Genomic DNA, 20,789 nt, shown 5'->3' with positions numbered 1-20,789 from the left:
TCATTTTACCCTTTTGGGAAAATCTACAGTATTTTATTGCCAACATCTATTTCATAAAATATATTTGTCATATCAGAATCACAAGACCAGGCTCAGTCTGGCCTGAATCTATATCTCATTTAGTTGACATAGTATTGAAATGTTGAAAAAAATGTGTTGTAACATTTACAATCATATTTTTAAGGAAAAAAAGCCTGGGTTTCTGACTTTTTAGAAACAGACTATCAAGCTATCCCCCATATGAAAATTATTTAACAATGGGGATAAATGGTAGATGCTCAGTGTGCACTTGACCTTCCTGGATAAGGTGTCTGCTTGAAAGGATGATGAATGGCCTGGTGGTATAAGCCTTTAATTCTAGATAATTGGAGAGGCTCAGGGAAGGAAATAACAATTTCAAGGTCATCAAGATCTAGAAAATGAGCCCACCTGGATAATGTTAGTGACACCCTATCACAGACTAATAAAATAAATGTTTGGTGGTAGAACACTTGCGTAGCATGTAGAGCTCCTAATTCAATCTCCAATACTGGAAAAAAAATACAATGAAAATTCCCAGGTCAAGACACCAGCTCTGTTGCTTGTTCCTTATCATTTCACACTCACCTTACTGTTTTCTTTATTACCTTAAAGGAGGAAATAAAATCTTTTTTGTATTGAATTTTTTAGGAAAGTTCAGTGTTTTGGGGGGGTTAGTTTTTTATTTTATTTCATATACGAGTACTGTATTTACATCATTCCCCCTTCCAAATCTTCCCATGTCCCCCTACCCTTCTCAAATACATGGGCATTTTTCTTTATTGTTGTAATTATGATTGCTGAGTTGCTTGCATGCATATGTGTTTAGGACTGGTCATATAAGATTGGATAACCTATCAGGGGCCTCTCCATGAAAAGCACTGAATGTTTCTTCCTTGGCAGCCCTGAATGCCTGTAGCTCTTAATCAAGAAGGGATGCCTTGTGATATTTCCCTCATCTATGTTGGCAAGTCAATTAGTATTGCCATTGTTCACATCTTTTTAGGCAACTCTATATTTGGGATGTCACTGGTGCAACTTCCCGGTCATCTACAGAAGACACAATCTCATAGGAGATATCCTTGTCCTCCTGCTCTTAAAATCTACCCCCTGCCTAGTCTTTCTTTATACTCCCTGAGCCTTAGATAAAAGATGTATGTTATAAACGTATTAATAGGGGATAGGAACCTGTGGTCAGTTGTTTTCTTTATTTTGACCAGTTGTGCACTTGGGTACTGATCTCTGTTGAAAAAAGAATCTTCTTTGATGAGGGCTGAAGGGTAGATGTTTCAATTTAGATATCGTACTAATTTAGGAAATTGGCCTCATCAGAATGAATAGTTGTCTAGGTTTATAGCATCAAACATGAAAACCCTATTGAGCAGGTTTTAAGTCCAATTAAGTGGTTATTAGCTACCACAAGATATAAGTGCCACTATTGCCTCTTTAGAGATATCTTTCTGTGCATCACAGCTGGGTAGGACTATTGGTCACTTTTCTCTTGTGGTGGCTTACATAGCACCTTCTGAAACTATGAAGGTTAGTCTTCAAGAAGGAGACTTCCACATCAGATCCAGTGCAGGTCTCCTAAGTCCTAAGAAAGGTCACTTTTAATCTTCATCAAAATATTTAAAGTGTCTTTAAATTAAAAACATCGACAGGAAAAATACTTTTTGCACTCTGCTTCTACTATGCTGTGCTTAGCTACTAAAATCTTTGAATTTTAATTCACTATGTTGGCTTAAACAAAATACAGAAATTCTGTAAGAATACAAAGGCTCAGAGCCTCCTTGATCCCCTCCTTCCATAGAAACAAAACAGACGCCTGAGGAACTTATGCTGGAAACTGAAGATGATTGGCTTGTGATACCTAGCAAAGAAGCCAAGGCTACACTTTGGGCTGCTGTTGCAGAGTGGCTCTGGGATGTTGGGTGGAGGCAGGAAGGGCTTCTAAATTAATATGAATCCTCATTACCTGTCCACTCATCTGGAATAATCAGAATTCAGGAATATATATTCAGAAAGACAAGGATTCAAGACTTAGACGGTATCTGGTCAAATTGTCCAGCCTAAAGGCATCAAAAAGACAGGTAAGGAGCATCAGAAAACAGGAGGAGAGACAGATATAGAGACTGACAGAGAGAAAGAGATAAACAAAAATTGAGAGGGGGGAGAGAGCACAACACTGAAAGACACAGGTCTGGTGGCAGTGGCCATCACATTTCACAACAGCTACTTACTACGTGCTTCTCATGAGCACTTAATCATTCAGGCATATGGACAAGTTCCATGTGACACTGAGCCCATAACAAACCATAGATGCCTAGTCGGCATACTTCATTTTCTAAGGTGACCTTTAAAAGATTTCCTGACAGTCATATAATTTTATGCTAGCTAGCCATGGATAGAGTCCTTATTATGTCCTAAGAAGCTTCTGGAACCAGGGAGAGATGCTTGTGGTATGGAAAGGAAAATACTCATTCTCAAATGTATCTCCATCCTAAGTTAATAACAGTAGTTACTGACTCTACATTTTGTTGAACAAATTAACATTTTTAAACATAATACATAGAAGGGAGGTTATTGACTTGTCCTGTTGGAGCTCAGTTTACCTGATCTGCCCAGAAATTGAGAGAGAGATAATAGTCAAATCTTTATATAGTCAGATTTAGCCAACACACACACACACACACACACACACACACACACACACACACACACACACACACACACACACAATCCTTCTGCTTTGACTCTATAAGGAAAATAATGAAGGATCTACTTTATGTTTTACTTCTGCTTCCCCCAGAAACCTCCTTCTCTATTAAGTTAAACTTCAAGGATGAGCTCATCCCAACACCCTATCTTATAAAATAATGTCAGTAGATCCAGAATCACAAATAAGAGCCAATTAGGATCTTTAATTTTGTCCTTAACAAGAATGTTCCAAGCTAAGTCATTTCCATGCACACATAAATACTGTGAAGTTCTCATCCTCCTAAGAGTCAGAGCAACTTGTCTCATACCTCCCATTGTGCATATTAAAAAACAAACCCAAGTGGCTTGTGCACATGCAGCTACTATCAGCCCCTCTCAGCACCACAGAAGGGTGAGTCTCTTCTGACAGTGAAATGCCAGGTTCATCCTTTTTGCCCTTACCCAGATATCTTCCCATTGTATTCACTTCAATTACAGTAAGTAGCTCCTGAATATTACTATTCTCTCTATAATGAATATGATTTTATAGAGCTGATCTCTTTTCTCATTTCTAAGAAATAAAATAGAACTGAAAGAGATTAGGACTGCCTACTTGCTGCCACAAAACCAAATCAGGGATTGAGTCAAATTTACAGCTGACTCGGATTTCAACAAGCTTTTTCCACTCTACTTGTTGTCTCTATCCCATCAGGGAAACTCAGAGCCTTCCTAGCCCATGCAGTTTGCCTTCGATAATTGGAAAGAACCTATTCTGGTATTTGATGTTGGTTTTAGAATAACCCCACTTATTTGATGCCCACTAGAAATTTCAACAAATCTTTTCATCTGTGCCACTTCCTCCTCAAGTAATTTGCAAAGGGCACTGGTGAGTGTAGCCCCCAGAGGTAAGGCTCCCCTAAGAGGCACTCAAGCCCTTTTGGGCTGGCCAGAGGAGGCTTAAGGAGAAGAAGGTAAACATGATGTCAAACCCTTTCTTCCTCTCCTTCCTGAGCTTCTTATTCTTATCTGAAGAGAACTCAAGAGGCACTTTTATACTTCTGGCCGGCTCTCGCTTGAAAGCTGGCACTAGATTGCGAAGTCACTCCATGGTGGAGCCAGTCACTGCATATCTCACCTTTGTAAATGTGACATTCACAGATCCACCCTGGAAATTCAAGAACAGGTTAGATTTTCGGAAGCCACATTTCCCAGATGAGTGGGTTAGGCTGGGGTCAATGTTGAAGTGTCTCTGAGTTGCAGACTCCTAAACCAAATAAGATAGATCCAATCAGTAAGAGGCAGGAGAAAACACAAGCCAGAGACCAGAAGTATAGGCTATTAAATGAATAAGTGGGTATTCATTTAAAAGCCACAAACTCCCCAGCTAGGTAGGTGTACGACATACGCGTACTTACAAGCATATGTGTAAAGACTCTCTTAGAAGGAATACTCCCATGGTAGGGATGTGTAATGTGTAACTCATAGGTAGCAAACTACATGGAATTCAATTTTTGTTCAGTTCAAGGTATTGAAAGGTGGCAGAAAGAGGAGTTTGTGCTCTAAGGTATTTCTGCCCCAAACACAAATATGTGGTTTTTTTTTTGGATGAAGACTACATAAAAAAGAAAACAAAAATTTATGATGACTTTTCATTATAAAAAAATGCTTTATACAATCTCTTTCCCTAATATTCTGGTTAATCTGCATCTTCATGTTAATATTACAGTGAGCTGGAACTGTGGAGAACACCAGACTCTAATGTCTCATGTCAGAAAGCAACTGAGGCTGAGAAGGCATGCATAAGAACAAGCCCGGGATGTGATTACCATGTAGCATCCCTAATATTGACAGTGGAGGCTCCAAGTGAGAGGTATATACATTGAGGTTCTCTCTGCTTTCTCTATTTTCTTCTGTAACACCTTCCTTTGGGATAAGGAATGCTGGAAACATGAACCCACAGCTCCCTCTCTCACCTAAAGACTGCTCACTCTCACCAAAACAGCTACAGTCAGATTTTAAAGATATTATCATTCTATGACCACCCCCCAACTTACCAAATCCTTTTCTTGAACAATCAGCTCTATTCCCATCTCTGCTTTTATACAGAGCCTGCTTCCATTTAGAACTTCATAAGTTCCAGTCTTGGCTAGTAATGCCTGAGTTGCAAGAGTGGGTCCGGGAACTACAGGGGCATGTGAGGTTGTCGGGCTGTCTTTGGGTGTAGGTTTCTCTGGGACACGGGTTGACAGAGTTGGCCCCTGATTAGCTGTGCTTTTGTGTGATGCTGTGAAAGTGGTTTTGAGAAGGGTAGGCTGACCACCAGGTTGGGTAGTTCTCCCAGTTATATGGTCGACAGTAGATAGACTAGCTCCAGTTTTAGGAATTGGCAAATGTGCCCTTGAACCAGGACCACTGGTAGAGGAAACAGTCATATGTGAGTTATTAGATGTGACCAAGGTGTAGCTAGCTCGGCTGCTGGGTAGAAGAAGACTTTTTGTAGTTAGTGGGATTGCTGTTTTTATTGTTGTGTGAGCTGTGTTTTCAGAGGTGGAGGTTTCAGAAGCCATTTGAATGTAGTCTTCCTTTGATGTCACTGCTGAAGTTACGTGAGGAGTTTGGTCAATCAGCTGTAGTGGAGGTTTTGCTGTGGTCTGTCCTGTTGCTGTTGAAACATGTTGAAGATAGCCTCTGGATTTTGGAAATTCTTTTTCTCTTATTTGATGGCCATCTAAAATTAATGCAAATTTTTTTAAAAAGTGTTAAAAGCACTGACCAAATGCTTAAAAGGCCCCTCCTCCATTCCCACTTTAATATGTTCATAAGTAAACTTGCATACAGTTTCATATTTAGGGAAAGATTTCAAGAGTTGCAACAATAAAGTGAAGATCATCAAAGACTCTAGAACCAGGCCATCACTCTAATGTTTTGGTTTGCACCTGTGTTCAATACATGTTCATGACCATATGGCAGACATTCTGCATGTAACCCATATCTGCATAGGTTATAGTACCATTGCGTGCCAAAGCAATTGTATTCAACTGTGAGACCAAAAAGAAGTCATAAAGTGCTCAGATGAGCAGCAGCTATGACAACTGCATAGACTAAGGCAGCATTAGATATTTATAGGGTTTTATTTTTTCATGGAATCATGTAATTCCAAGTTTGGAATAAGCCTTTGAAGCCATTTAGTTTAAATGATAACCTAATGGATAAATTGTGCTTAGCTGGTATATATTCACGAAATCTATGCATAACTGCTCCCAATGATGAGAGACTATTTTCTTGCAAGATAGCTCCCCTCACATTATTTTTCTAAATATAAGCCAACTTCTATTCTTTTCTTAATCTTTTGTGCAGTCCAGTCTTTGTTAACTAACAGAAATTTTCAAGGTATAGTTGCTCATGTCCTTCATGTTTTGGTGTAAGTGCCAGCTTTTCAGAGTGCCTTGCCTTGTCCTCCTTATATTCAATAGCCCCTATCACCATGGTTCTTCGTCTCAGTGATATATTCATTGTTTTGGCTTCACCAATCACATCTTGGGGAAGTGCTCACATGTGGGGACAGTACCAAAATAATTAGTGAGTACATTGCCAGTGAGTAGGCGTGAAATGTCATCCTGGAAGAAATGTTAACTTGCTTATTTACTTCTTAGTTATACATCTCACTTTAGATTTAAAACCTACAGTTGAGAATTATGCATACAATTTTGACCACAAGTCATTGTGCATTGAAAGTGTTTAGTAAACATAAGTTGGATGAGTGAATAAAAGACAGTAATAGCTTTAAAGACATTCTAGAATTACTACAAAGCTCAAACATGTTAGTTTCAGGAAAAACCTGCAGGACCCTTGAGTACATCGTGCCTGCTGTTGTCACAAATTGTCTCCAGGGATATTGTTTAAGCAGTTGAAGACGTGTGTCTTTACTTCATCCAGATTCTATCCTTGCCTCTTTTTAGGCACATAAAACGAAATTCTTAAATGGTCCCTTGGAAACTTTTAATGAAAACGGCTTGGCCCATTCAAACTTCTTTGTTTATATTGCATTTCTCAGACATTTATAGAATTTGTAGTTGCTAAGTTCTGGAATGAGACTTGGGGAAAGGTGAAAAGAGTGAAAAGGGCATGCATCTGCCCTGGTATTTATGATATCCTTGGGTTCATAACAGTCAATACAGTCTATAAGTGTCTTTAGGTCTCCTTCCATCTGATACATTTTAAGTGGTTTATTGTTCTGCATTAATAGATAGCAACAAAACTCTTGGTGTGTCTGCTACTAAGTGTCAAACTGTAGGCTTTGTATATGGTGGCCAAGCATGGTACTGAGTGACACTCCCTACTCTTAAAACTTCCCAATTACTGGACATTAACTACATGGAGGCTTCAAGCCTAAGGTACTTTCTCTTCATCCTACCACAGAGTCACTTTCTCAGCCATGCTCATTGCTGCTCTATTCATAATAGCCAGAAATTGGAAACAACCTAGATGGATAAAGAAAATGTGGTACATTTACATAAGAGAGTATTATTTGGCCATTTTTAAAAGAAAAGATGAAATTGTGAACTAAATGGGTGGAACTAAAAGAAATCATCCTGAGGTATCTCAGACCTAGAAAGACAAATATGGTATTATTTGCTTACATGTGAATATTAGCTTTTAAGTCAGAGATAACCAAACTACAGTGCACAGAACCACAGTGGATAGGCACAGAGCAAGGAACTATGAAAGACAAACAGATCTCCTTAGAGAGGAGAGATAGAATAGTTGGTTATGGATGGATGAGGGGCTGGAACAGGAGGATCAAGTGGGGAGATGAAGGGAAGAGAGGGACAAGAGAGGAAATCTGGGGAGAGACAGTTAAAATTAGGGACAACTTGAGGGGTAGAATGGAAATCTAAAACAATAGATGCTCCTAAAACATACACATATATGAAGGCAATCTAAATGAAATCATCAATAATGGGGAAGACAGGGCCCCAACTCAACATTTCTTGTCACTAAATGAAGCTTCAAGTACAAGGATTAGATTACATTGAATTGAGTTCTTTGCCAAAAGGGGCCCCCATGGGAAAATTCAAGCAATCCAAGCTATTGTCAAGACTATAGGTTTCTCTCCACAAATTGATGGCAAGGTCCCATTACTAAAGATAAAACCTATGCAACTCATTAAACATGGAGAAGTCCAGCTAGTGAATAGAACCTTCAGCTCTATGGGCTAGCATCTTTGGTATAGGATGCTACTCTGTACACTAAACTAAAATGGGAACATAGACATCAACCCAGCCACAACCCTTAGATCAACAATGTTGCCCTACCTGCAAGATATGCTAGACCAATGGTGGCACAAAACCTGTGTGTAAATTACTGAACCAACATCTTATTTGACTTAAGGCTCACTCTATGAGATGGAACCCATACCCAGCACTGCTTGGGTGACCAACAGCCAGATAATAAACATCACAAAGACCTAGGGTAAAATCAAATACTACTGTTCTAAAAAACAGTAGCATTAAATTGACTCCTAATGATATTCTGGTATGCTCATAGATCAGTGCCTTAATCAGCCATCATCAGAGAAACCTCTTCCTACAGCAAATGGAAACAAATACAGAAACTCACATCCAGATTATGTGCAAAGAGAGAGAGACCTCGGAAGACTCAGCCCTAAATGGGATGTCTCTATCAAATCTGCCACCACCACCCCCACAAACCCCCACATCAGGGCTCAGGGAATCCTGTGGAAGATGAGGTAGAAAGAGTATAAGCCAGAGGAAATGGAGGATTCCAAGAACACAAAGCCCTCTAAATGGGCACGAGCATAGCTCTATGAACTCACAGATGGAAGTAGCATGCTGTCCTACACAGGTCTGTACAAGGTCCCTCCTTTGCATATATATTATGGGTCCAGTTTAGTGTTTTTATTGGATTCCTGAGTGTGCAAACAAGTGGGTCTCTAATTCTTGTGAGTTCTCTTGGGTTATTTCTCTTCTGTTGATTGGTCTTATCCAACTTCACTATGACAGCTTTGTTTTATCTAATTATATTTTGTTGTGTTTTTAATCAATGAATGAACGAAAACCTAGCCACTAGCATAAGCTTAGCAACTACACTGTTACTTATACCTGCAAGGAAAGGGAAAAATCATTTTTCTACAATAAAGTGACACTGGTTATATCAATCATGCTAAGATACATCTCATGTTCAGAGTAGTTTACCAACATATGGATCCCACAGTTATTCAGTCTGTTTATATTTGATTACAGTTTTGGGGGGAGTTGTTGTTATTGTTCTGTTTTTCTTTTGAGTGTTGTTTTAATTTTTTTTACCTGATAGAGAGGTTGTTGTATTGGGTTTTCTTTATTTATTTTTTTTATAAACTTTCCAGGAAACGGAGACAGAGGGGAGGACATTCTAGTGGGACTCTAGATGAGAGAAGCATGGGAGAATGGAAAAGTAGAAGGATCCAGTGGGTCCTAGAAGCCTACAAGTAAAACATTATGATAGGCAGATTTGGGCACAGGGGTCCCTCTCAAACTAAGGCACCAGCCAAGGACAATACAGGCGTTAAACCTTAAACCCCTACCCAGATCTAGACAATGGACAGAACACTCTCCACAGTAGAGTGGAGAGTGGGATATTACTTTCTCACATAATCTGGTGCCTCACCTTTGACCATGTCCCCTGGAGGGGGAGACCTGGTGGCACTCAGAGGAAGGACAGCAGGTTACCAAGAAGAGACTTGATACCCTATGAACATTTACAGAGGGAGGTAATCCCCCTCAGGAACGGTCATAGGGAAGGGGAATAAGGGGGAAATGGGAGGGAGGGAAGAATGGGAGGATACAAGGGATGGGATAACCATTGAGATGTAACAAGAATAAATTAATAAAGTAAAAAAAAAGAAAGAAAAAGAACTTAAAATTGTGTGACCACAGAGGGGGAAGGGTCTGGAATGTCTTGGAAGAGAGGAGGAATGTGACCAAAATATGTTTAACTTTAAATTTTCTTTTAAATAATTAAAAATACAATTAAAAAATAAATTGATGTCATCTAATCTCAGAAGAAAAAAATCCATTCCTCATACATGAATATTAGCCAATAATATGTACACATAAGCAAACAAATGTGTTTACTGTAACACTTAGAAAAAGAGAACATGAAATGGTAATAAAAATACAAAATGCTTATTAATGTGTTCACACACACACACACACACACACACACACACACACTCATGCACGCACACACATGCATGCATGAACAAGGTGGGAAAGTGATACCTTTTCTTTCTTAGCAATAAAACCTTGATTATAAGCTGAGCCTGTGTTTCCTGGAGTAAATAACCCTTCATCCTACTTTTGCTTCTAGATGGATGAGAGTATGTGCATGGCAGAAACGTTTACCTTTCATATTAGCTTAAAACAATAAGTTGTGGGGGGGTTATTCCCACAGTGCTAGTGAGTAGATCCAATGCTAAGCCAACACTGTCATTGTGCTACATCTCCAAATTAACTCATTTCTTTTCTGTACTTCCGATAACATGAAATCATAATACTGAAAGCATGGCACAAACAAAACATACTTGGATTAAGGCAGCTGCCATGACCCTTTACACAGCTCCTATAACATTCATGCAACAGCTGAGGCCACTATGTCCTCCACTCTATGTCAGCACCATAGTGTAGACTAAGCCAATGGTCCCACAAGCTAGACTCAGTGGTTCTAGAAGGAGCTGGAAATCAGCTGGTACACTTTCTGGCAGAACATCACAATAACCTAGTAGAACTCAATATGTTGGGTATAAAATACTCAAGCAGGAGAAGATACTTAAGACAGCCATTCTAAGCTTGGCTTCCCAGGCAACCTCTCTAAGTTGATATGCAACAGCGATATTGTAATAGCATTTTTTGATGCTTCAATTTACACCTTTGTGAAGTGATACAGCTATTCAGATGACATCAGATATATCCTCACATGTCACTGTTTACCTAAAATAAACAATGTTCGCATGTAATAAAAGCAGATAACGCAGAACGTAGCCAAATATCAGCTCTGATTCCTAAGCCCTGGCCCAGGACTCATAAAATAAAGTGATTTCTTTTTTTTTCCTCCTTTATTAATTTATTCTTGTTACATCTCAATGGTTATCCCATCCCTTGTATCCTCCCATTCTTCCCTCCCTCCCAATTTCCCCTTATTCCCCTCCCCTATGACTGTTCCTGAGGGGGATTACCTCCCCCTCTATATGATCATAGGGTATCAAGTCTCTTCTTGGTAACTTGCTGTCCTTCCTCTGATTGCCACCAGGTCTCCCCGTCCAGGGGACATGGTCAAAGGTGAGGCACCAGAGTATGTGAGAAAGTCATATCACACTCTCCACTCTACTGTGGGGAGTGTTCTGTCCATTGGCTAGATCTGGGTAGGGGCTTAAGGTTTACCGCCTGTATTGTCCTTGGCTGGTGCCTTAGTTTGAGAGGGACCCCTGGGCCCAAATCTGCCTATCATAATGTTCTACGTGTAGGCTTCTAGGACCCTCTGGGTCCTTCTACTTTGCCTTTCTCCCATGATTCTCTCATCTAGAGTCCCACTAGAATGTCCTCTCCTCTGTCTCAGTTTCCTGGTAAGTGAAGGCTTTCGTGGGACATGCCCCAAAACAACGCTGAGATTCCATCTTACACCCATCAGGATGGCTAAGATCAAAAATTCAAGCGACACCACATGCTGGCGAGGATGTGGGGAGAGAGGAACACTCCTTCATTGCTGGTGGGAATGCAAACTAGTACAACCACTTTGGAAATCTATCTGGTGCTATCTCAGAAAAATGGGAATAGGGCTTCCTCAAGACCCAGCTATTCCACTCCTTGGAATATACCCAGAAGATGCTCCAGCACACAGCAAGAAAATTTGCTCAACCATGTTCATAGCAGCCTTATTCATAATAGCCAGAACATGGAAACAGCCTAAGTGTCCCTCAATAGAAGAATGGATAAAGAAACTGTGGTACATATACACTATGGAATACTATTCAGCTATTAAAAACAAGGAATTCCCGAAATTTGTGGATAAATGGATTGAGCTAGAAATGATCATAATGAGTGAGTTAACCCAGAAGCAGAAAGACTCAAATGGTATATACTCACTTATATCTGCATAATAAAGTGATTTCTATAAACTCAATCATGGTACGGTTACCACACTAATTCGGGTGCCATAGACAGTGTCTTCTGGGATTGATAACCCATTCTAACTCACATAAATTCCACTCAATCCATAAAGGCTTTTGGAAAAATAGTAGGTGGCCCCCACCTATGTAAGACAACAGGTTTGAAATGTTCTCACACTAAATACCTGCAGGAACAACAGAAGCCACTTCTATAGCCCTTCCTGCCTCACTTTTGGTCCAGGACACAAGTACGCATTTAGATTTAAGAGGACTAAATGAAGCATGGCCACCAGGGAAAGTGGGCTATATCACTTACGAGCCAGAAACAGGAATAGCACAGCCACTGCAAAGATCTGCCCAGGCATGGCAGGTGAGCTCTGTCTGCTGATGTTGTGTGCTTTGGCCTTCTGATGCATAGGAATGGAGTCAGCTTCAGAGCAGGGACACAGAAAACCGAGGAACATCAAGCTCCTTGCCCTTCATCCACTTGTAGGAGAGAAAATTACCTCACATGGAGAGGAGTAGCTAATAAAGGTAAGTGTTGTGCATGAGAGAAACCACAGGCAGCTCCCAATGGGATAGCAAACACTTGCCTCTTCTTGAAGGTTTTGTGAGAGGTGAAGGTGTGGGTGGGGGCTGGCCAGGGTGAAGAGCCACAGAAACCGTTTCTCAAAAAAAGGAGGCAGATCTGTGGCAGCTCCTTCCCTTATAACCAGGCTCTCCTCTTCATGTAGCAGCTTGAGGCCATTTCTGTAAACCCTTCCCAGCCAGTCCCTCAGGCCCAAGGTTCTAGAACACTCTCTGAGTATAAGGCATGCCATTGTGATGTTCATAGCTGCCTCGTTTAAGAATCTTGTGGCAACTAGGGAGATGAGGGTTTGAATCTGGCTCCAGCCATTCACCTGATGAATTACACTTGTGACACTTTACTGTGAGTATGCTAATGTAAAAACATAGGCAAATGCATTTGTATTTTCTTACAGTATTAGGATTTACCAGATAACAATAATGTCCTAAGCATAAAACTGGAACACCAAATCAAACAGAAGAAAAAGTGAGGAATAGTCTTGAATGCATTGGCACAGAAGACAACTTCCTGAACAGCCTGTGAGATCAACAATTAATAAGTGAGACCTTATGAAACTGAAAAGCTTCTGTAAGGCAAGGGACACTGTATATAGAACAAAACAACAACCTACAGATTGGGAAAAGATTGTCACCAACCCTACATCCAAAAAATGGGGGGCTAATATCCAAAACATATAAAGAACTGAAGAAGTCAAACACCAACAAACTGAATAATTCAATTTTAAAATGGGGTACAGAACTAAGCAGAGAATTCTCAACATAAGAATACCAAATGTCTGATAAACACTTAAAGAAATGTTAACATGCTTAGTCATCAAGGGAGGGAGGAGGCTATGACCAGGATGTAAAATAGATAGATGATAGATAGATAGATAGATAGATAGATAGATAGATAGATAGATAGATAAAATTAAATAATAAATAAACAAAAATAATATATAGATTATAGATGGTTAGATGATGATGAAGAAGAAGATAGATAGATAGATAGATGATAGATAGATAGATAGATAGATAGATAGATAGATAGATAGATAGATAGATAGATAAAATTCCTATCTAAGCACAAAAACTCCAGGTAGCCAAAAAATTTACAAGCATAACAGTCCTATTGGAGATAACAGCATATCTGACTTCAAATTATAAGAGTCATAATAGTAAAAACAGCATGATTTGGGCACAAAACAGACACACAGATCAATAGAATACAATTGAAGACCCAAATATAAATCCAAGCAATACAGCCTCTTTATTTTACAAACATGTTACTTTTTGTCGACTTGACTCAAGCTAGAGCTATCTGGGAAGAGAAATCTCAACTGAAAAAAATGTTTCCATAAGATTTGCCTATAAGCCACAGGAGACAACTTCCTAAATAGAACACCAACAGCCTAGGACTTAAGGCCAACAATTAACAAATGGGACCTCATGAGGCTGAGAAGCTTCTGTAAGGCAGGTGACACTGTCAACAGAACAAAGCGACAGCCTACAGACTGGGAAAAGATCTTCACCAACTCTACATCTGACAAAGGTCTAATATCCAAAATATATAAAGAACTCAAGAAATTAAACACCACCAAACCAAATAACCCAATTAAGAAATGGGGCTCAGATTTAAGCAGAGAATTCTCAACAGAGGAATATCAAATGGCTGAGAAACACCTAAAGAAATGCTCAACATCTTTAGTCATCAGAGAAGTGCAAATCAAAACGACTCTGAGATTCCATCTTACACCCATCAGAATGGCTAAGATCAAAAATTCAAGTGACACCACAGGCTGGCAAGGATGTGGAGAGAGAGGAGCACTCCTCCATTGCTGGGGAATGCAAACTAGTACAACCACTTTGGAAATCTATCTGGTGCTATCTCAGAAAACTGGGAATAGGACTTCCTCAAGACCCAGCTATTCCACTCCTTGGAATATACCGAGAAGATGCTCCACCACACAACAAGCACATATGCTCAACCATGTTCATAGTGGCCTTATTCATAATAGCCAGAACCTGGAAACAGCCTAAGTGTCCCTAAGTAGATAAAGAAACTGTGGTACATTTACACTATGGAATACTACTCAGCTATTAAAAACAAAGAATTTCCGAAATTTGTGGACAAATGGATAGAACTAGAAATGATCATACTGAATGAGTTAACCCAGAAGCAGAAAAGAGTCAAATGGTATATACTCACTTATATCTGGACACTAGCCCAAGGGGCATGTCCCATGAAAGTCTTCACTTACCAGCAAAGTGGGATAGAGGTAAGGACATCCTATTGGGACTCTACTTGAGAGAAGTATGGGAGAATTGGGAAATAGAAGGATCCAGAGTATGCTAGAAACCTACAAGAAGAACATTATGATGGGCGGATCTGGGCCTAGAGGTTCTGCTCAAACTATGGCACCAACCAAGGACAATATGTGCAGTAAGCATCAAACCCCTACCCAGATCTAGCCAATAGTCAGGACGTTCTCCACAATTAAGTGGAATGTGGAGACTGACTTTCACACGAACTCTGGTGCTCCATATTTGACCATGTCCCCTGGATAGGGAAGCCCAGTGGCACTCAGAGGAAGGATAGCAGGCTACGAAGGAGACTTGATACCCTAGGATCATATACAGGGGGAGGAGGTCCCCCTCAATCACATTCATAGGGGAGGGGAATAGGGTGAAAGCAGGAGGGATGGAGGAATGGGAGGATACAAGGGATGGGATAACAATTGAGATGTAATATGAATAATTAATAAAATATATTTTAAAAAAATAAAATAAAAGGCAGATAGATCACTGTCCTATGACCCCTCCTTTCAGATAGCCACTTTTTCTTAGATTATTTTTACATACGTGTGTGTGTGTGTGTGTGTGTGTGTGTGTGTGTGCGTGTTTACAAAACGTATAAATGTTTCATGCTGAGCACTTTTTATTGTTTGGTGTGCTGTTGTTTGTATCTATCCGTTTCAGGACTGCCCATTTGGCATGCAATAATGAACAGGGGATCTCATCTCTGGAAGAAGTAATTCTCCCTCTGCCAGGAATCTTTATTTGCCTGTATTTTTATTTATGGTTTATATTATGTATTTATCAAATAGTTTAGCATAGTATTATTCCCTCCAAAAACTTGAAACTTAGCTTTAAGAATTTGGTTTCCTAATATTTGTGTTAATGAATCAGAGAGAAAGAGAGAGTACAGAACACAGAACTACAAACACTGATATTTATATCCCATGTAGAAAGATATAAACATGTTCAACAACTTAGAGAAATTTAATACCAAAATATCTTTTATATAAAACCATACAATAATTTGAGTCACAGCAGAAATAGATGATGACACGTGGAAGTGTTTCAAATTTTCATTTATGCTAGTTTTTAAATTAAGCATAGTAGAATATACCAGAATTCATTTTCATTTCCTTTCAACAAAAATTTGGTCTTGTTTTGGCCACAAGAACTTTCCATCTCTGGTTATTATGAATAAGGCTGCTATGAACATGGTTGAGCAAATTTTCTTGCTGTGTGCTGGAGCATCTTCTGGGTATATTCCAAGGAGTGGAATAGCTGGGTCTTGAGGAAGCCCTATTCCCATTTTTCTGAGATAGCACCAGATAGATTTCCAAAGTGGTTGTACTAGTTTGCATTCCCACCAGCAATGAAGGAGTGTTCCTCTCTCCCCACATCCTCGTCAGCATGTGGTGTCGCTTGAATTTTTGATCTTAGCCATCCTGATGGGTGTAAGATGGAATCTCAGAGTTGTTTTGATTTGCATTTCCCTGATGATTAAGGAGGTTGAGCATTTCTTTAAGTGTTTCTCAGCCATTTGATATTCCTCTGTTGAGAATTCTCTGTTTAGTTCCATGCCCCATTTCTCGATTGGGTTATTTGGTTTGGTGGTATTTAATTTCCTGAGTTCTTTATATATTTTGGATATTAGACCTTTGTCAGATGTGGGGTTGGTGAAGATCTTTTCCCAGTCTGTAGGCTGTCGCTTTGTTCTCTTTACCGTGTCACCTGCCTTACAGAAGCTTCTCAGCCTCATGAGGTCCCATTTATTAATTGTTGACATTAATGCCTGGGCTGTTGGTGTTCTGTTCAGGAAGTTGTCTCCTGTGCCAATATGTTCCAGGCTCTTCCCCACTTTTTCTTCTAAGTGATTTAGTGTCTCTGGTTTTATGTTGAGGTCTTTAATCCACTTGGATTTGAGTTTTGTACAAGGTGACAAATATGGGTCCAGTTGCATTTTTTTACACATAGACATCCAGTTAGACCAGCACCATTTGTTGAAGATGCTATCCCTTTTCCATCGAATGGATTTGGCTTCTTTGTCAAAAATCAAATGCCCATATGTGTGTGGATTCATATCTGGGTCTTCGATTCGATTCCACTGATCAACCGGCCTGTTGCTGTGCCAGTACCATGCTGTTTTAATTACTATTGCTTTATAGTACAGTTTGAGATCAGGTATGGAGACTCCTCCAGAGCACCTTTTATTGTACAAGATTGTTTTAGCTATTCTGGGTTTTTTGTTTTTCCATATCAGCCTTATTCATAATAGCCAGAACATGGAAACAGCCTAAGTGTCCCTCAATAGAAGAATGGATAAAGAAACTGTGGTACATATACACTATGGAATACTATTCAGCTATTAAAAACAAGGAATTCCCGAAATTTGTGGATAAATGGATTGAGCTAGAAATGATCATAATGAGTGAGTTAACCCAGAAGCAGAAAGACTCAAATGGTATATACTCACTTATATCTGCATATTAGCCCAAGGGGCATGTCCCACGAAAGCCTTCACTTACCAGGAAACTGAGACAGAGGAGAGAACATTCTAGTGGGACTCTAGATGAGAGAATCATGGGAGAAAGGCAAAGTAGAAGGACCCAGAGGGTCCTAGAAGCCTACAAGTAGAACATTATGATAGGCAGATTTGGGCCCAGGGGTCCCGCTCAAACTAAGGCACCAGCCAAGGACAATACAGGTGGTAAACCTTAAGCCCCTACCCAGATCTAGCCAATGGACAGAACACTCCCCACAGTAGAGTGGAGAGTGTGATATGACTTTCTCACATACTCTGGTGCCTCACCTTTGACCATGTCCCCTGGACGGGGAGACCTGGTGGCAATCAGAGGAAGGACAGCAAGTTACCAAGAAGAGACTTGATACCCTATAAGCATATAGAGGGGAGGTAATCCCCATCAGGAACAGTCATAGGGGAGGAGAATAAGGGGAAATTGGGAGGGAGGGAAGAATGGGAGGATACAAGGGATGGGATAACCATTGAGATGTAACAAGAATAAATTAATAAAGGAGGAAAAAACAACAACAACAACAAAAAAAGAACTTTCCATCTCACCATCGCCCCCTAGTGCTCAAAATTTTTTCAGCTCCTCATTAAACTAAGAATGAAGAGGAGACAGACAGGTCACCTCTCCCCTGGATACTTCTTTGATTTAAAACTCTGCCATGACCTCTACTTTAGTCCATTCCCTTGTACGCACACACTCTACATAGGCTGTAATCATTTGGCTTTAACTGTTTTACATAGAACAAAATTTCCAAAACAATGTCAGAATGCTCTGATTACAATCCTGCTATGAAGATGAACATTCATTTGATGGCAATGTATTTTTCCCTACAACACATTTTGATCAAGTTTTTGCTTTCACCCAATTTCTCCCAGATCCTCCTCGCCCAACTTCTTATTTTCCTCTCCCTTCCTACCTCCCAACTCCCTCAAAAAATCAAAACAAACCAAAACCAATAAGATAAAAATGCTAAAATGAAACAAAAACCTACACACACACAAGAAAAACATGAAGTTTGTTTTGTGCCAGCCAACAACTCATATGAGAGCATGGGACATGCTGTGTAATGTGATTGACATACCCACTTCTCCACTGGAGAAAATTTATTTTCCCCTTGCCAGCATTTATTAATTGCAAATGACTTCTTGGTTCAGGATGAGGCCTGATGTCAGTTGCTCCTCTCACTGTTGTTTAAACATGTACAGGTCTTGTGCATGCTGCCATGGCCTTTATGAATTCACATGTGCATCAGTTCTAGTGTCTCTGGAAGACACTGTTTTCTTGGAATAATCCAACACCTCTGGCTCTTACGCTCTTTCTGCTTTGTTTTCTGCATAGATCCTTGAATATTGAGGGGAAGGCTTTGATGAAGACATATCACTAAGGTCTGAGTTCTCCAAAATCTCTCACTCTCTGCATATTGCCTCCTTGTTAACTCTCACATACTGCAAGAAGAATCTTCTGTGATGAGGGGTCAACAATGCACTGACCTATGGCTATAGCAGTATGTTATTAGAAGTCATTTAATTACTATGTTCACTTAGCAGATTGATAGTAATAGGTCGTCCCCTAGGCCCATTGCCATTCTAGCTTAATATTCTTTTTTAATATTTATTTATTTATTATTGTGTATACAGTGCTCTGCCAGGAGAGGGCACCAGATCTCATTATAGATGGTTGTGAGCCACCGTGTGGTTGTTAGGAATTGAATTCATGACCACTGGAAGAGCAGTCAGTGCTCTTAAGTGCTGAGCCATCTCTCCAGCCCTAGTTTAATATTCTTGACAATGTTAACAGTGTCAGGTATTGGTTCCAGCTCATGGAGTAGGACTTAAATTCAACCAGAAAGTGGTTGGCTACTCCCATAATATTTGTGCCATTATTGCACCAATATATCTTGCATGGTTTTAGATCAAAGGATTTGTAGTTGGGTGATATTGATGATTACCTTTCTCCTCCAATAGCATGCAGAGTACCTTCAGCAACATGAGGTCTAGTCAGCAGAGGTGAAGCTCCTAGTTGGGCACCAACTCAGTTTCTCCATGTTCGCCGGCATGAGTCAGTGTCTTCTTCAGGAATAGAGCCTGAGCATCAACTTGTATAGCAAAACTAACAGCCTTAGCAATAAACTGTGATGTTTGGGGGATCCATGGGGCCTCTTTGGCTAATGATTCAGTAAGATACAACTAATTCCTGCCCTTCGAGGTTTTACTTGATGGCGTAAGATGTTTAGTTAGGGTATTGTCTCCCCAGTTATGGTAACTCCATTTAAATTCATTTCATATATGTATATTTTAGGAAGCTTGTGTAGTAGTAGGTTTCCATATTTTTTTAAAAAGGGCTTTAGTGTTTGTCTCTCCACAGATTTCTTTCTTTGCCTTGTTCCCCCACGGGCTTCCCCCATGTCTTTCCTCCTAGTCTAGTTCCACTTCATTTCTCCACAGCACTACATTCTAATTTCCTCTCCTTGGGAGATCCCTCCTCAACCCTGGACACTCACTAGGTACCTAACCTTGATGGCTATTCAAATTGAATATCAAAATCTTAAAAGCTAATATCCATGTATAAGAGAAAACACTCAATATGTGTCTACTGAGGTCTGGGTAGCCTCACTCAGGATAATTGTTTCTAGCTCCACCCATTTGCCTATAAGTTTCATAATTTTATTTTTGTTGACAGCTTAATAATAGCCCATTGTGTAAACATATAATGTCATTGTCCATTCATCAGGGAATGAACATTTAGGCTTTTTAAATTTTGGGCTACTATGAATAATAGATTAACAATGAACATGGGTGAATAGTTGTCTCTTCAGCGGAAAGTAAAGTCCTTTGAGTACGTGTATCTTGAGGAAAATTGGTTTTCAACTTCCTGAAGACCTTCCACAATGGTTTCCAAAGTGGCTGTATCGGTTTTTATTCTCACCAGCAATGAATAAGTGTTTCCCTTTCCCTGCATCATCTCCATCATGTATTCTGATTTCTTTTTATTGGTCTTGGCCATTCTGACTAGGGTAAGAAGAACTCTCAAAGTAGTGTGGCTTATGTTTCCCCAGTGGCTAGTGATGTTGAACATTTAGTTAGGCATTTCTTGGCCATTGTGCTTCATCTTTTGAGAACTCTCTTCTTATTCTGTTCTCTATTTGTAATTGAGTTGTTTTCTAGATGTCCCATTCTAGTTAACTCTTCATATATTCTATATACTAATCTCCTATCGGATGTGTAACTGGAAATTGCTTTCCTATTCTGTAGACTGCTGCTTTGCTGGAATAATGATGTCCTTTGCCACACAGAAGCTTTTAATTTCCATGAGATCCAATTTATAAATCGTTCTTAATGTCTGTGCTATCCGTTTCTTGTTCAGAAAGTCCTTTTTGTGCCATTTAGTTCAAATATATTGCCCACTTTCTTTTCTATCTGGTCTTTTTAAGCTATTTGATCCATTTAGACTTGAGTTTTGTGTAGGGCAATAGATCAGTTTTCATTCTTCTGTGCTGGTTTTTTTCCAATGTATTGTTT

At 39.7% G+C, this 20,789-nt stretch overlaps 1 protein-coding gene across 1 annotated transcript in view; it reads right to left on the bottom strand.

The window, feature by feature from the left end:
- The window catches only part of LAMP3 (lysosomal associated membrane protein 3), a 29,384-nt gene extending 16,764 nt beyond the window's left edge, over window positions 1-12,620 (bottom strand). Inside the window, exons 1-3 of the mRNA XM_084802543.1 lie at window positions 12,195-12,620; window positions 4,770-5,443; window positions 3,851-3,979 (exon numbers count right to left, since the gene is read on the bottom strand). Of these exons, the coding sequence (XP_084658669.1) occupies window positions 3,851-3,979; window positions 4,770-5,443; window positions 12,195-12,342 (951 nt within the window). The 5' untranslated portion in view covers window positions 12,343-12,620. The remainder of the gene's footprint in view (window positions 1-3,850; window positions 3,980-4,769; window positions 5,444-12,194) is intronic.
- Between the last annotated feature and the right edge of the window lie 8,169 nt (window positions 12,621-20,789).

This window comes from Acomys minous, assembly GCF_964271855.1.
Source record: "Acomys minous genome assembly, chromosome: 11".
Lineage (NCBI taxonomy): Eukaryota > Metazoa > Chordata > Mammalia > Rodentia > Muridae > Acomys > Acomys minous.
The sequence above is the reverse complement of the archived record's forward strand: the minus strand, read 5'-3'. Positions and strand labels throughout refer to the sequence as shown.